A 16,254-nucleotide genomic window follows, 5' to 3' on the forward strand; every position below is an offset into this window, starting at 1 on the left:
AACTTCACCACTGGATAGTAAATCACATACTTCTTGCCCGGAACCACACTCATAGATAATCCTTAAATTGACCTTATTCAACATCACTACCGAATTGTTTTTGTGGCTTGACAGGATATATGATATAGATTGAAACAAGCGATTACCATCTCCTTATATTGGCATTTCTTTTTCGTTATGTTCTATATTCGTATTGAAAATAGGGTTATTGAAAAATAAAATTCATAACAAACTTGTCTCACATGATTATTAGATAACTGGAAAAAAGTTATAACTGTATCTTACTATTCGATAAGAATTGTGTCGAATCATTCATTAAACACCGGAAGGGAAATCTGAGGAAATGTGAAAAATCTACGAATTATCCCATTTAATTTTACATGGTAATATTGAAGATCAATTCACTTAAAATTTAGTGTTTCAATTAATATATAGGAATATACGTTTTCTTGTATAGTATAGTAATAAGGAAAGTAAATTCCACACACAAAGATTCGAAGATGGTTGAACTGTCGGATGGATTCACCTACTCATCAATAGAATGACAGTTGAGGTTTTCATGTTGCTGATTCTGATTCTTTTGACATCTCCAGATGACAGTTCTCTGAGAATACGAGTTTAGGGAATGAGAATACTAGTTCTGGAGATGCTATACGAAACTTGTCATATAGAGATGTTAAAAGGGTCTGAATCAGTAACATGAAAGCCTCAAATGTCATTATTTATATGAGAATGGTGAAACCAAGCGGCACTTTCCAAAATCATTGTTCCACATTCTACCCAGTTTGTACAATAAACGATTCCTAATCGAGAGCCGTTATTTAATTGTTGACTTGGTGTGAACAGAAGGACGTAGAGACCTAATGGCTTTCCAAAGGAAACTTTTGTGAGTGGGTGTAAAGGTGTTGATACATTTCGTGATACATAAAGTGAGCATACATAAGTCCTCGTGTAAAATATTGAGTTCGTGTGATAAAATGAATGAAATAAACTAAGATATTTCAAACTTACCACAAGGGCACTATTTTAGTTGGAGACTCGGAGTAAAAATGAGCTTGTGATAATTTGTATTTCTGCCTAGTGTATTCTAGCAGTGCGTGAACTAATACCCCTTGGAAGGATAACAGGAGTTAAAGCATTAGATATTTTATATGTTACCAAACGTATAAAACAACGTTTTGAGGATTTAAATCCACCCTCTTCCTCAGGTGAGAAGGTAATTAGTACATAAACAGGAAAGAAAAAATGAAGAAACATACGTCTTAATGTGTGAATAAAAATTAGTATAAGTACAGATTTGCATGCATCGGTGAGTTCTCCCTACAAATTATGATTAGTAATTAAATATTTGTTTAAACATTGAAATACTTTAAAACGTAATCGAAGAGCAGCAGCGAGCGCAGTAGAGGAACATGTTGTTGGTTTTACCAGACCGAAGGCGAATAGCGATCACATGGGCTTAGTGTTGTACAATTGTTTTATTTAACAACTAAAGATTTAATTATTGTGACGTATAAGCTACTTTCATGTACAATAATCTTTCCTTGGAAAACAATGTAGGAAAAAAAAGAACTCTTTCTTTGTAAATGAAGTTAGTCTCAGATAAGGATTATTTTGTAAAGATTAACAGAGTTAGCGTAAGCACAAGAAGCGGGAAAGGCTTAACACAATTCGCCGATTCTTCTGTGAAACCGCAGTCTGTATAGTATTTAGCGTTGATAATCTCGGTCCGCCAGTTAGATTGCACAATTTCCGTTTCAGGTTAATCGAATAGGTTGATTTAATAAGATTCCATGCAATATAGCATGTATGAATTTAATAGACACAATAAAATCGAATTAAGATTCTTTGTAGTTCTAAATGATATGGCTCATTTATTTTATATATAATATATATATATATGAAATACGAATTTAAGAGAAGACGTTTTAATGAAAAAATGTACATAACATTCTGTGTATTCTTTGAAAAGATAGTTTCAAATCTGGGGAAAGTGAAAGTGGATTGTTTGCCAAACAAACTGGAAGTAATTAGCTTGGAATGTTATCAATCAAGAGCGTTGCGGCAGATATAGCACATATTTGTGCTCTCTTATCAATTGATGTTATAACTTCATTTTGTGATTTTGCGTTAAGACACTACAAATAAAAAGTAATGAAAATAAACAAATGGGACAAAAAACATGAACATGAGTGATACGTGACGTGGCGACTGGAAGTATAATCTGTTATCACTCGATTAGTGATATCATATCAAACGAGAGGATCTGTAAACCCCTCAGTATACGATCCGGTCTGTGACTGCAACTCAGTTTTATTGTTTCACAACTCAAGTAAGTTTTAACGTTATTCATATAAATCTTTCGAATTCCTTTCCAATAAAACTAACATTCTATCTAAAATTAAGCTTTTAGTTTTATTAATGACAGTTATAGGTTACACATACAAAAGGTGAACGTACAACAAGATTTTGGGTATTAAATTGAACAAAATACATCTAAATGCAACTTATAAACAAGTCATTCAAAGTTTTATCAATATAACTGCATCACAACGACTAAAGTTCGTTACGTATGCTACGTAACATTAGTAATAACGGCACTCATTTTTACTGTGAACGAGATAATGGAGAATATTGTAACGACAATTCAATAAGTACAAGCGCTGCTTTATCTTTATAATTCCAATGATACTTAGTTCCCGTCATTTGGTAGAAAAAAGCAATTTGTAATCTTTGCATACTCACTTTAAGAAACACTATTAGGAAAAGAGTGTAGAACATACATATATAAAACATATTTCAAGTATATATGTATCAATTAGAATTCTTAAAAGTAAAATCCGTCAGTTGGTAAGCAAAGTATCTGAAAAGAACGTACGCTCACACGATTAGAAAAAAAAAAAACATTTAAAATCGAATGAAATTGAGAAAACCAAAAGAAATTTAATAAAAAACAGACATTCATCGGGGATAATGGTTTTGAGTGGATCTGTGATGTTGGCAACACTGACGAAGACAGCGCCCCCTGACGCTCGTGAGAAAATGGAACCCAGTCAAGGCATTAGTCCTCAGGTGTGAGATACCAGTACGTAATACTTAAACTAATTAATTATAATACATACAGATGCTGGTTCGGGTGGTGATGTCTGTGATGTTGGCGACACTGGCGGAAACGCAGCTCCCCGACGCCAGTACATAACACTTAATTTAATTAATTATAATGCATAGGGATGCTGGTTCGGGTGGTGTCTGTTATGTTGGCGACACTGGTGGAGACACAGCTCCCCGACGCCAGTACATAACACTTAAACTAATTAATTATAATGCATAGGGATGCTGGTTCGGGTGGTGTCTGTGATGTTGGCGACCCTGGTGGAGACACAGCTCCCCGACGCCAGTACATAACACTTAAACTAATTAATTATAATGCATAGGGATGCTGGTTCGGATGGTGATGTCTGTGATGTTGGCGACACTGGTGAAGACGGAACCCCCTGACGCTTGTGAGACCATGGAACCCAGTCATGGCGGCAGTCCTCAGGTTTGAGATACCAGTACATAATTATTAAATTATAAATAATTTTTAAACCTTATTTACATAATGGCATTAGTTGTTAAATATATTAACGATAACATTGTTAAATACCTACTGCAAAATACCATATTGCGAAATATATTCCAACCGAACACTTTTTCTTCCTGTGTTTACTATCTATTATTCAAAAATTGGTGGTGTAAAAGTAATAATTACGTATTCCTTCATATCGAAACTCACAGAACGCTCGGTTAGATAATCTCAGTCAACAACCATAACACTCAGTTCTGTAGCTTTATAAATACAAGAAAACTTGTGAAAGGAAATCGTGCAGACCCATCGTGGCTTGAATGGTCTCGATAATTATCCGCCATTTATCGTCCTGCGACAAGGACTCTTCATACGACAGAGGCTCCACCTGAATAGATTTCGCAGAATACAGATTTGTCGAGCTCTCCCCGAGTAATGTTGGCGTAGATGAGTATCCTGTTCCCTGAGGATTTATCAATCAATTCGTGTAACAACTCTTGTATGACAAGCTCTTCCAACAAACGTTCTCTCTAGAATAAGATCAGACCTTTTTTTAATAAAAAAATATTGGAAAAGACCAAAAAAATATCTGAATATAGACTCAAATGATGTGCGCAGGGAGAAAGGAAAACACTCAGTCAAAATTCTTTAAAAATATCATGTTACATAAAAGACATGGTTTCTGATCCAGTTAAAACAGAATATAGCTTCTAGTGCAAAATTTCATGATTTTGTGTCCCTCTATTTTACACTTCGAAAAGTAAAAACGATTTTTTTTTTTTTTTCTGTTAATACAATATTTTATATTATAGAATGACAACCTCTGGTTGTACTACAGCGTCAATAATTTAATTGGAGAATTATATATAACAAAAATGACATTGAAAATAAATTATCAAAAGTGGTAGAGTGTGTAATGGAATTAAATTAAGTTGTATTATCTGCCATATAAACATATATTATCAGTTTAAAAAGTGTAACCTCATCGCTAATTATCACACAAATTGATATTCGGCTTATTGACAAGGATATTGATGAGTTAAGGAATTTGTGAGTTTTTCAAATAACAATGTTAACCACGATGGATATTGATAGAATAATTGTGTGATACCAACAATAAAAAGTGTTCCTTTCGTTGTTCTAGGAGATTACTTTCTATTTATTTGACGATGTGGCATGCTACAGGAAGGACCTCCGCCATTCACATTCTACCTGCACAAGGATACGATAGTGAGCCGGTTGTCAGCGCACTTCGCTATCCTGGGCAGTGAGAGCCAGCACTTCACGGGGTTCATGGTGCAGGCGCGAGACGACGCCTCAGGGTTGCCGGTCGGGCAGTTCGACACAGGATGTCTCGACATCAACACCATGAACTGCTTCGGCGGTTTCGCGGTACGCGTAATTATGTGGCCTTTATACGTATGCACCACACACTGATAATATATGAAATGAAGAAAACAGAATTTACCGGACATTTGCCATCGTTCAGTGAAACAAGAAATCAGTAACACTACTTTCGAGATCTGCAATCTGACCTCTTCTTCAGGAGAGTTCTGCTGTACAGGTAAAGAACTAACTTAATACATAATTACAAACTAGGTTAAAATAAACAAATCTTACCAAAGCGTTGTGGCACGCCTAAGTCAGGAATTACTACCACCATGTTGTTTGTCAACTTCACTAACTCTAAAAATATGCACTTAATTAAAACACTACACACAACACCAATCATTAAAACTGTTTAGAGTTAACCCTATAGGTACGAGTATAAAGGTTTCAACCTTACATTTATGCAAAAAAGTTATTGTTCATGTGTTTAGTTAACTTAAAATGCAAGTTCTCAAAGGTCTTTGATTTGTTTACTGGTTCCGGGTCCGTACCGAGAATCAATTCTTTGTTTGAAGGTTATTTTTGACGATGGAATGATTGAGAAGTTTTTTAAGTGCGTGATTTTATTCCTTCATCATACCAGATCTTGGAACTAAGTGTTACTGTTTTCTTATATCTCGGAACAAAGGAAAATATCCGCAAAAATTAATTATTATAACATTATTTATTCCTACGTATCCAGCCACACTGGGGTTTCGATTGGGATAAGTATCATTAAATAAATTCCTTACTTCATCACAAGATCTCATTCGGTCTCCCTAACCTCGCATCACCAGAATTATAACACGCTCTTCTTCCACTTAAACACTCCATTTAAACGTAAAGTATAAAAAATACAGATCCTAAATGTAAATCAGGTTTGGGTTCTCCAAATTCCTTCTCTCCAATTTATCCATAAAAACTAAACAGAACGTATCCATACTTTTAACTCACACTGTGTATGACAGATTCAACAAAATTAACACAAGTTATATCCCATTATTTTGTCGAATTCGTTGTAGAATTAGCCAACGGCACATCGTGAAACTCACACCATCAGAGCAGACGAGTTTAGTATCAGGTGGCGTTTCACACGGGCATTGAACTGTTTCGAATTGTTTATATGCTTGACTGCCTAAGGGAACCTTTTGATTAGTCTGACGCTAAGATCTGATAAACGCACCGATACAAGCAGCCGATAGTGTTGAGTCGGTTGTTCCTAAATCTTACCCCGTAGTTGTGGTCGTTCTTACTTTGAATCATGTCATATTACAAGTTGCAGCACATGAACTACTAATACGTCAAGGCATGGCAAAGACATTATTTAAGCTTTATGAAAACCTTTGTTTAAAGTTTGTTTTTCACAAGAAAAGTTTGAGAAAGTTCCAGAGTTTTTCCAAATACTTGTCATTTTTGGGTAATACAAAACATCAGAAAACACTGCATTTCGAGATCTGCAATCTAATTTTTTTCTTCAATAATATAAATGGCCTAAAACATAAATACAATCTAGGATGAAATAAATCATCGCACTTAGGATGTTTAACGCACTTAATTACTGAACTGATATGCAATAACCAAGCAGCGTAAATAAGACCTGGGTTGTCTTTCGTTGGCTAATCAATCCTTCTTGTTTTCCTTACTAACTAATTAAAAGGATAATATGCTTTTAGACATTGACTACCGTTATATGTTAAAAAGTAGAGAAATTAAAATAGTACATAGCTTTATTTACCATTTTTATTTTTAAAAGAACATAGATGTTTCGTGTGTATCTTTAATTTGTGTGACCAGTGTATTGTATATTTTAAATCAACCAATGACCCCATAACGAGTGATATAAGTTCTCATGAAGATGGTGTGTCATCGAAACCGGTATCTAAAGACTATACGGATTGTTGAGGTGACTTGTCGTATATCTCATCCTCATTGATGTATTGTGAATCAAATTCTTATTACTATTGAGTATTTTACCACAGTTAATCAATTATTAAAATACTGTCGGTTATCATGTTAGTTTTGCAATTTAAAGTGTAATAACTGATGAAAATAACTTTTAAAACATATTCAGACTAGTCCAATGTTTTCTTAATAGCCAATCTTTAGATCCTCACACTACTGCAGAGCGTAAAAAGAGTCATGTTATCCTATATTTCTTGTACAGTCCTGAATTCGATAATACAGAGAGAGCCTATAATGCGTAATATGGGTTTAATTTTATCTGCATTGAGTTTTAGCCTGTTGCCTGCAGTACAAGTGCATCATGCACTTTTATGTTATTCTGTAGTGTTGTATCTGAATGTCAAAGTCGTCGTGTTTTATAATCGATTAATGTCAGTGACAATGCATTAGGCATAAATTTCAAGATCCTCATATTTCCTGTTTTTTTGTCACTGCTGTGTTCATATCATTAATGTCCCAAAATACATCCCCGTTGGACACCACATGTTACAGGTTTGTTGTCGTCGGCAACAACGCAATGCTGTTCCCACTCATATATGATCCTATCCCTGAAAGGTAAAGGAGGGAATGTAGTTTTGATTAACAACTTTTTTTACAATACAACATATTTCAAAACCCTCATACAGAGCATGCAAAATGCTGATAGGAATGTTGTTTTGCGTAAAGTATTGGAGAATTTATTTAGAGGACGCATTACAGCAAAATACAGCCGGAGCGTAGACAGGATATGATTAAAGTAAGGAAATATATTATCCAATCCTGAAAGCAAATCGTCAATGAAACGTAGGAATGTAGCCGTAGCTCCTTAAAGGCACACTTAAGAGTGTTATAACTTTGTGAGTAAGAGTAGACTTTTCGTCTACATGTAACTGTTTATTCCAGGTTAGGTCATAATTAGTAATTTTCCTTTATTTACTCGGTCAAATGTCGAGAAATAGGGCGAATAGGATACAAATTACAAATTATCTTGTATATATCTTGGTATGAAATTGCCTTATAATCTCCATGAATACATATTTTACCATTGCTGTTTAAAGAAACCACAATTGGGCTTGACCTCTCCAAAACCTAAACTGGTTCTAAAACCCGCTTTTAAAATTTATTGTTAATTCCTATTTTACATGTGACTGTTAAGCATAAGGTAATGGACGTGCTCTTCAATTAAATTAGCTTGTGATTCCGTTCAATTTTTAATTCAATTGGAATTTCCTTATAGCATTCTAATAAATATAAAAAAAATACGTGGAATAATTCTTTTTTTTCAAATTGTGAACGTGCTTTAGAGCATTATTTAGACTGTCAGATATACTAAAGAACACCAATAACCTCTATATTAGGATATTTGAGCCAGTCAATGTGAACTAAATCACATTAACACTAAAATAAACTTATGAAAGCTGAATTTGATATGGTTTTAAAACCTAAAACAAAATAAGAAGCTATGTAGAATTATTTTCTAAAAATGTCCCGGATTGGAGGAACTCTTGGCTCTAAAAGAGTCATGTTTTACGAAGCTATAAGGCATTTTTATTCATTGTTGTTATATATAACACACGCGTGGTATCATTATCTTATACTGCATCCCTCTCAGTTTTAAAAGATGATTTTGTGTAATATTTTCCAACCGACTTGCATTGTATCGCATAATGACCTGGCCTTTTAAACTTCAAATAAACAACATTTATAGGGGGGAAAATCTTCGATTATACGTAAAAATAAATTATTCCTTGGAAACAGAACTACTCAAACACATAATTATCGTATTTTTACCACACTCGATTGTATTTATTAACCTTTATTTTGCAGGCACTGAATTAACGGGTTCTCCCTATATTTAAGATCTTGTGTCTATACAGGTCAGTTAATATGTATAGTGAATTTTAGTCTCAGTTTCGCCAGTCTCAGTTAAATTAATTTGTAAATCGTATCAGTATCGTATAAAACTATATTTTAAAATTCTTTCTGCTTCTTTGTGCTTACTTCAGAAAAAGCTTTTAAAAGAAGAGATTAATATCGGTTTGATATGTCATATGATATAACATCATATCTTGTGATATACTACAATTATCATATCGTCTCATATGATATAATGTTTTCTATTCTATTTTAACCTTGATTTCACTTATGTGATAGGTTATTAGTTGACCTGAGGAAGGGATCAAATTACTGTATAGATCTCGAAACGTAGTGTTACTTATTTTGTATCATTGAATGATGGCAAATGTCTAGGAAAATCCGATTTCCTTCATGGGTTTTGAGTGCAGAAATCGTATCTGTGACGCAATTATGTTGCTTATAATAACGAAGTTGATATGCATCTGTAATATAGATTTTTAAAGCAAAACATGCTTATTCATTCATAATTCTTACGTAGTCAAAAACATGCTTCAAAATAAGAATCATGTACCTATGTTTATATTGTATAACATGTACCCTATAATTAAACCCTTTTTAAATTTATTTAAATTAAATCCATCGGAATATTGAACAGAAAATGTGTAAACCTACATTTAATACTTATAAAAATCACACATAAACTTTCCGTATTCACCATAAAATCTTCCAAAGAATTCATCACATCTTAAAAAACTGATAAATGAGTTTTCTTCAACCAAATTAAAAATTAAAATTAAAATGTTATTCATTGAGTTCTTAGAAGTCTATGAAGAAAAACTGTTTTCAAGAGTAATTTTTAAAATCAGTCTAATGTAAGCATGTAAACGGCAGTTTCTTCCAAGCATTTAAACGGCTAACAAAGCGCAGCGCTAAGAAAGGTAAAAAGTGAAATGTCGCAGAGAGTTTTAATCTCAATCTGTCATCCGTAGTATATTTATATATGTGTGTGTGTTGGCGCGCGCGCGCTTGTGTGCGTGTTTTTGCGTAATAGTAGCTGGTTTAACTAAGTTTAAATATAATCTGGCGTCAAGATTAGTTAAAAATACCCAATAAAATTGTAACATATAGTCAACAAAAACAAATAAAATATATATATTTTTATATAGATATATATATTGCTATTGAATGTAATCAAATACATAACACTTAATTAAATAATTTTGCTCAAAATCCCATAATAATACACATTCCTTATATAGTAAGACAATTAAAATCATTTCTGCAAGAGAGAAAAACTAGAGAAATATTTCGGCGCCATTTATTTATTACAAAAAGTTACTAGCAGCTTTTTACACGAGTTGCTTTTTAATTAAATATTAAATAACACGCGTCATAATAGGTGGTGGTCACTGAAATATATTCCAATCTCCTAAAAATTTCAAAATAGTTGGGCTTAAAATTTAAAGACCATGTTAGGGCACTGAAGTTGAAGAGTTTAAACTGTCTTATGACTATTAATGAAATACGCAAGTTTTTCTATAATATTCCAAACGTTTTAATGGATAGCTGTAAGAATTTTACTAATACTAATAGCACTAATACTTATTCAACCCCTAAGTTAATCTGCACGAAATATCTTGTTTGTTTTTGTTTAGTGCATAAGGCACAGTGTACCAATTTCATCTTTGTAGGACATCGGAATGTAGAAAAAACAGCAAAATTCCTTTAGATTTGCAACCCTTTTCAACCCTTATGGGTGGTTGATCTTGCTTAAACTTTTCCTTTTTTAGGATATTGAAAAGTTGAAAAAACCTACAGTCCTAAAAAAATCTATACTACTATGGATGTTTCATCTTCATGTGTATGCTTTAGTTTTTAAATTTAAGCCATGACGCATACTCATGCTAATTATCAAACTTTTTTAGTTATCAAAAAGCGGGAGAGTTTGTGATGAGAGGTAATTAAGGCTCTGCCTATTATGAATAGAGATATTTGTTTTTAAAGACGGAGGAGGCAGATCAAACAATGTCATCTTACCCTGTCCAGGAATCCAGCATATCCTAATCCGATAATTGGCACATTGTTAGAAATTTTAATTTCCACAGGAAAATTTCAGAATCTTGTATAATTGTATACTGCAATCTAATGTAACTTTTGCAGAATACTGCAGTCCACCTCAGTTCGAAGCCCAAGTCTGACGCTCACAGGCGCTGGCTTCCAGATCTGGACTTTGTTGGGAACGTCACTTTCTTGTGAGTTAAATTTTTTCAGAAAAAAAACTATCTAAATATGTTTCTAGTTACTGTGAGACCAAGTTTATTGTTTACAGGCTTAAAGAGCACTTTAGTATATATATATATAAAACATTATCTTATTCATGAGCCTTCAGTCTCGCAGATTCCTATATTATAGTAGTTGGAATTTTTTTATGCAAAAAAGAAGAGGAGTTTTGGGGGTAGGCCCTACAGTTCCCCAGAGTTGTTTACATTATAATATTTTTATTCATTGCGGGGCAGATTTAATAAACAGTGCATAGAAAAACTGATCGCACAAGAAATTACAGCATGTATTCCAATTGCTACAGATTATTTTATTAATTGGTAATGAACCGTCTGACTACGGTAATACAATACAATTTATACAACATTTCATGTGGTTGTTTGATGTATTAAAATTGACTCTAAGCACCCAAACAACGATTATCATAAAAAAATAATAGAGTACTTGAGGATAAAAGTATTTGTATTTTATTTTTTAATCAATGGATGACCCATAGAGAATGTAAAAACGTTTGCACATTGCCATAATTGAATTAGAAATCTACCTATATCGCTACGGTAGAATAAAATATTTAGAAAGAAAACATTTTGAAGAGTAGCTCGCCTTGGCAATGTAAAGAAAAAGCAATGTTTTGCGGGCTTCTGTGATATAACTACTCTTTTTCTGCTTTGTATCCTTGGTGGAACAAGGTGGGGCATATCTAAGAAATGTCTTTTCCATTAAAACCCACCTACTTCCACCAAGGATACAAAGCAGAAAATGAAAAACTCTTGGAAGAAAGCGACACGGGACGACTATGTGTTTTGTACAGGAAACTTAAAACAAAACAAAGATTATGCACACAACATATTTGGTTCAATAACCAATGCCGTAAGTTAAATATATTTCCTAATTATATCCAAATCAAAATTAACTCTAAATCTCGTTCATCAAAATCTGCCCTATATAAGGCTGAGAAAGTATGGGTAACAGAAGAGATCAAACATTGGTATCAATTGAGAGACAATGTTTGTACATATCTTAAAATTATTCATGAACTGTATCTCATTAGAATTTGAGATTACATCCCATTGAATTAGATATATTTTAAGCAGAAACTTTTGATATTGTCAGTGATACGATTTATAATGTTTTTACTAAACAAGTATCAAAGATTGTAAGGCTTTGTAATGTCAATAAAATAATAATCCTTTTTCTGATTCCGAATTACCTTACTCCGATAATAACCAGACAAATAATAATCAGTTTGTTCTTAATCTATCTAACAAATCGATGACAGATTGTGAGTTAAACTTGTTGAGCAAACGCCTAAATTTTGCAATATCAAATGGACACTTTTCATGCGTGGCTATAGTTATGCCAACAGATTCAGCTGCAAATCTATTACCTCCTGAACAGGAAGACGATTACCGGGCTTTGATTCGACAAACACTGGAAAAGTCAAATAGACCCAAAAGCAATCTTACTTTCACAGAGATTAGTGCTCTTAAATCGCTAAGAAATGATGAATCCATAGTAATTCTTCCTGCTGATAAGGGTAAAGTTACAGTTATCTTGGACAAGGAAGAGTCTGATAGTAAAATTAATAAATTAGTTAACTGTGATGAATATACTTCAATAAATAAGGATCCTACAGTAAAAATTGAGAAAATTATAAAACAGACACTAAAAAATCATGAAAATGAACTAGGAAAACCTCTTATTGTAAAATTAAGCCCTCAATATTCAAAGCCACCACATTTGTATGGACTACCGAAAATTCACAAAGATTTAATTCCTCTTAGACCAATAGTAAGTTCCATTGACTCTCCTGTATCAAAGTTATCAAAATTTTTGTTACCTATTATTAGTCCATTATTTGGACAAGCTAATTCTTACATCAAGAATTCAGAAGATTTTATTAATAAAATAAAAAATATTAATATTGATTACAATGATATTATGGTCAGCTACGACGTAAATAGTCTGTTTACAAATGTACCTGTCTCTGAAGCTTTGTGTCTGATTAGACAACGACTTTCTAATGATAACAACTTCAGTATGAGAACAACATTATCGATTAACTGTGTAATGGAACTTCTTACTGTATGTGTTAGCCACAACTATTTTCAGTTAAAAGATAGATTTTACAATCAAGTATCCGGTTTACCTATGGGTGGTGTTCTCAGCCCAATAATTAGCAACATATTTATGGACCACTTTGAAGACATTGCTTTTGAAAATTGGAGTATTAAACCCAAAATTTGGTTACGGTATGTTGATGATATCTTTTGTGTATGGAAAAATAAAATTAACATCCAAGACGAATTTTTAAAACACATCAATTCAATTAGTCCATCGATAAAATTCACTATTGAAAATGAGGTTAACACTGAAATTTCATTTCTTGATATTTTTGATAACAAAAACAAAAGAAAACACAATTAAAACAACATTATTTTACAAGAAGACTTTCAGTGGACAGTACCTTAATTATAATTCAAATCATCCTCAATTATAATTAAAAAAATTGGATTAGTACAAAGTTTGTTCCAGAAGATTAATCATTTGATAAATGATAACGAAGATAACATTTCAGGAGAAAATTATACTACAGAACTTTTGATTAAAAACAACTACCCTCCATCAATTATTGAACGAGCTAAGGCTAAAAACAAAATTTGCAAGCAAATTACCAAAAAAGACAATCCTAAATATCTCACTACCATAACTATTCCTTATGTAAAAGGAACATCAGAAAAAAATCGTAAGATAAATTATAAATTTAACATCCGCACTGTTTTTAAGTCCGAAAATAATATAAGAAGCTATTAACAAAATTAAAACCGAAAAACAAACATCAAGAAACCAAGAATGTGATATATAAAATTGACTGTGGTTGCAACAAGACGTATATCGGCCAAACATCAAGACCTGTGGAAATTAGGGTAAAAGAACATATTTATAATTATAAAAAAAAAAAAACTTTGAAAAATCTAAATTAGTTGAACATGCAGTAAAATAAAACCATCATATAAATTTTGAATCGTCTAGTGTAGTGATTAAAGAATCTTCCTGGACTAAAAGAAATAAAATTGAAAGTGCGTGTATGACAGTTTTAAAAGATAATTGTATTTTCCCAACCTTCCGTAAATTTCAGTTATATTTTTATACCATTAGTAAAAAAAGAAATCCATTCCAAAATTATGAATTGCAAACCATATTTTTCTACATAATTCTTTTTTAATTTATTAGTTTTTGGTCTTTACAGTTAGTTTTAAATTTTATTCTTTTTATCCATATGTTTATTCTATTTTACACATATGTTGTTTTCTGTAAACAATGTAAAAACTGATGATGCCTTAACCGGCGAAAGCGCTATTTTTAACAAATTTAATGTTTAAGTATCTAAGAAATGTCTTTTCCAATATAACTACTCTGACATTATATACACTCAAGTGTTAATGGGTTTGATTAAAAAAAGGAGAACTATACAGGCATATTTTATCACTAGAGAATTATCTTTTAGAGATGTAACATCTCATAAAGGTCAAGTCAACTTTGTACAGAGAGGAGGTAAAGTACAGCTTTGTTAAGATAATTGGAACAGCTTGTCAATATGGTGAAATCGAAACCGAGTCTTTGAAACACAAATCCAACTCTTGAATTCCCTTACGTGAAATGGAGCCTGCTAAAGATGTCTAAATAAATAAGTGTGTTGAGGATATGAGCGAGGCTTTGAATGCTATATTTAAACATTTTACCGGGTATTTATAATTGAAGTAAAACGTTTTGTTTATGGAATGGAGCATTATAAAGTTATCAGGATAACATTGGTGAGATGATAAGATTCGGTTTTGTAACCGAACATATAGTAAAAATGAATAAATGAAAATGATTAAATAGAATTAATAACAAGTGTCAATGTCATATGAGTGTAATCGCTGTCGTGTGAAAGTAAGTGGCAACTGTTGAACATAGCCTTACAATATCTTCAACATTTTTTTATAGGCTATAGGAAAAGTAGTTAAAATGATATAATACAATTTTTTTTTAGTATTAAATTTAACTACATGGGACAATAGTGACAGTTAACATTAATTAAGTACTAAGTTTATTAAAACTCCTTAAAAGCCGCTTTTCCCTGCGTTTATGAGTTTCTTCTTTTGGGATTAAAGTACTTGATGTATTTTAGTTTACCCCCATTTCAGAAAATAGTTCCTGAAAAAGGGAAGTTTTGTATTAGAGGAAACTTGATGAACTTTCTTCTTGGTAACAAATATTTACTTTGTAGAGACAAAAACACATGGAAAATAACGGATAAACCTTATTTATTATTTTATATGCTAAATAAGGAGAAAATATATGTATTACTGTATAAGAAATTGGTTATCATATGTTTTTGTGTTGCAGTGCAACGGTGGCCCAGTCCAGGAAAGTTTTCTGGGTGAGGCATCCTGCGAGAAAATTGCAAGTCATCCTTGACGTCGCCTGATCCTCACTTAGTCCTTAATCTGCAATAATCCAATTTTTTCATTTTATTCAAACTAATTTAAAATAATTTAATCGTACATTTTAAAGTATTAAAAGCTCTTGTTATATAACATAACATATATTATAATTTAGCCCTGACACATCCTTAAAGGTTTTAGTATAAGTGGGTGGAGGTTAAAGAAATTGGTGGGTTCATGGCAACCCCATATTATATAAAATAATAACTGGTTGCAATAGTAAGTACAGGTAAGTTACATAGGTTTTCCTCAAATATATTAAGAGAAAGGTTGGATCAATAGACAAGAAACAAAATACAACCTCCTTAAAGAAATACATGGAATATATGTCAGTAATTAAATTCAAATTTAAGGAAAAATATGTGCCAGAAATAGAGGTCCGTTATTTGATTACGTAACTAGTATCTCAAAACACGAAACTGTCACCTTCCGCCTAGTGCAACGTGTGGAATCTGACACCTTTACTGATTGACTCCTGTAATCATTACTCCACAACTGCCAGAAGAGATCAATAAAAAGCCATAAAAGTGATAAAGTGGTTCAAAACGAACTCATTGCATTTTTTCGACTTTAGATACACCAAGGATACAAAAGAGGTCAGTCTATTTGCCCAACAGCTATTCAATGTAGTCTAAATGAAGAGATATTCTCATTGTTTCATCAGTTGCACAACTCGTTATAAGAAGACGTTTTACACAACATATTTAGATTTGGGACGGCGAGGTAACAAAGAACAGGGAGTGTAGTTTCACA

The 16,254-nt window shown here is 32.5% G+C and overlaps 1 protein-coding gene across 1 annotated transcript; it reads left to right on the forward strand.

Moving 5' to 3' along the window:
- The first annotated feature begins 3,440 nt into the window (after positions 1-3,440).
- Positions 3,441-15,575, forward strand: LOC124365193 (putative ferric-chelate reductase 1 homolog). Its single transcript, XM_046821148.1, has 4 exons — positions 3,441-3,541; positions 4,751-4,957; positions 10,892-10,983; positions 15,404-15,575. Exons 1-4 carry the CDS (start codon positions 3,449-3,451, stop codon positions 15,483-15,485), a joined length of 474 nt encoding a protein of 157 aa, XP_046677104.1. The 5' UTR covers positions 3,441-3,448; the 3' UTR covers positions 15,486-15,575.
- Positions 15,576-16,254: the final 679 nt, after the last annotated feature.

Source organism: Homalodisca vitripennis, chromosome 6, assembly GCF_021130785.1.
Source record: "Homalodisca vitripennis isolate AUS2020 chromosome 6, UT_GWSS_2.1, whole genome shotgun sequence".
Classification (NCBI taxonomy): domain Eukaryota; kingdom Metazoa; phylum Arthropoda; class Insecta; order Hemiptera; family Cicadellidae; genus Homalodisca; species Homalodisca vitripennis.

Coding starts and splice junctions, on each gene's coding strand:
- LOC124365193 (XM_046821148.1), top strand. CDS start 3,449: ATGGTGATGTCTGTGATGTTGGCGACACTGGTGAAGACGGAACCCCCT. Junction 4,958..10,891: donor ACTGCTTCGGCGGTTTCGCG/GTACGCGTAATT, acceptor TAACTTTTGCAG/AATACTGCAGTCCACCTCAG. Junction 10,984..15,403: donor GTTGGGAACGTCACTTTCTT/GTGAGTTAAATT, acceptor TTTGTGTTGCAG/TGCAACGGTGGCCCAGTCCA.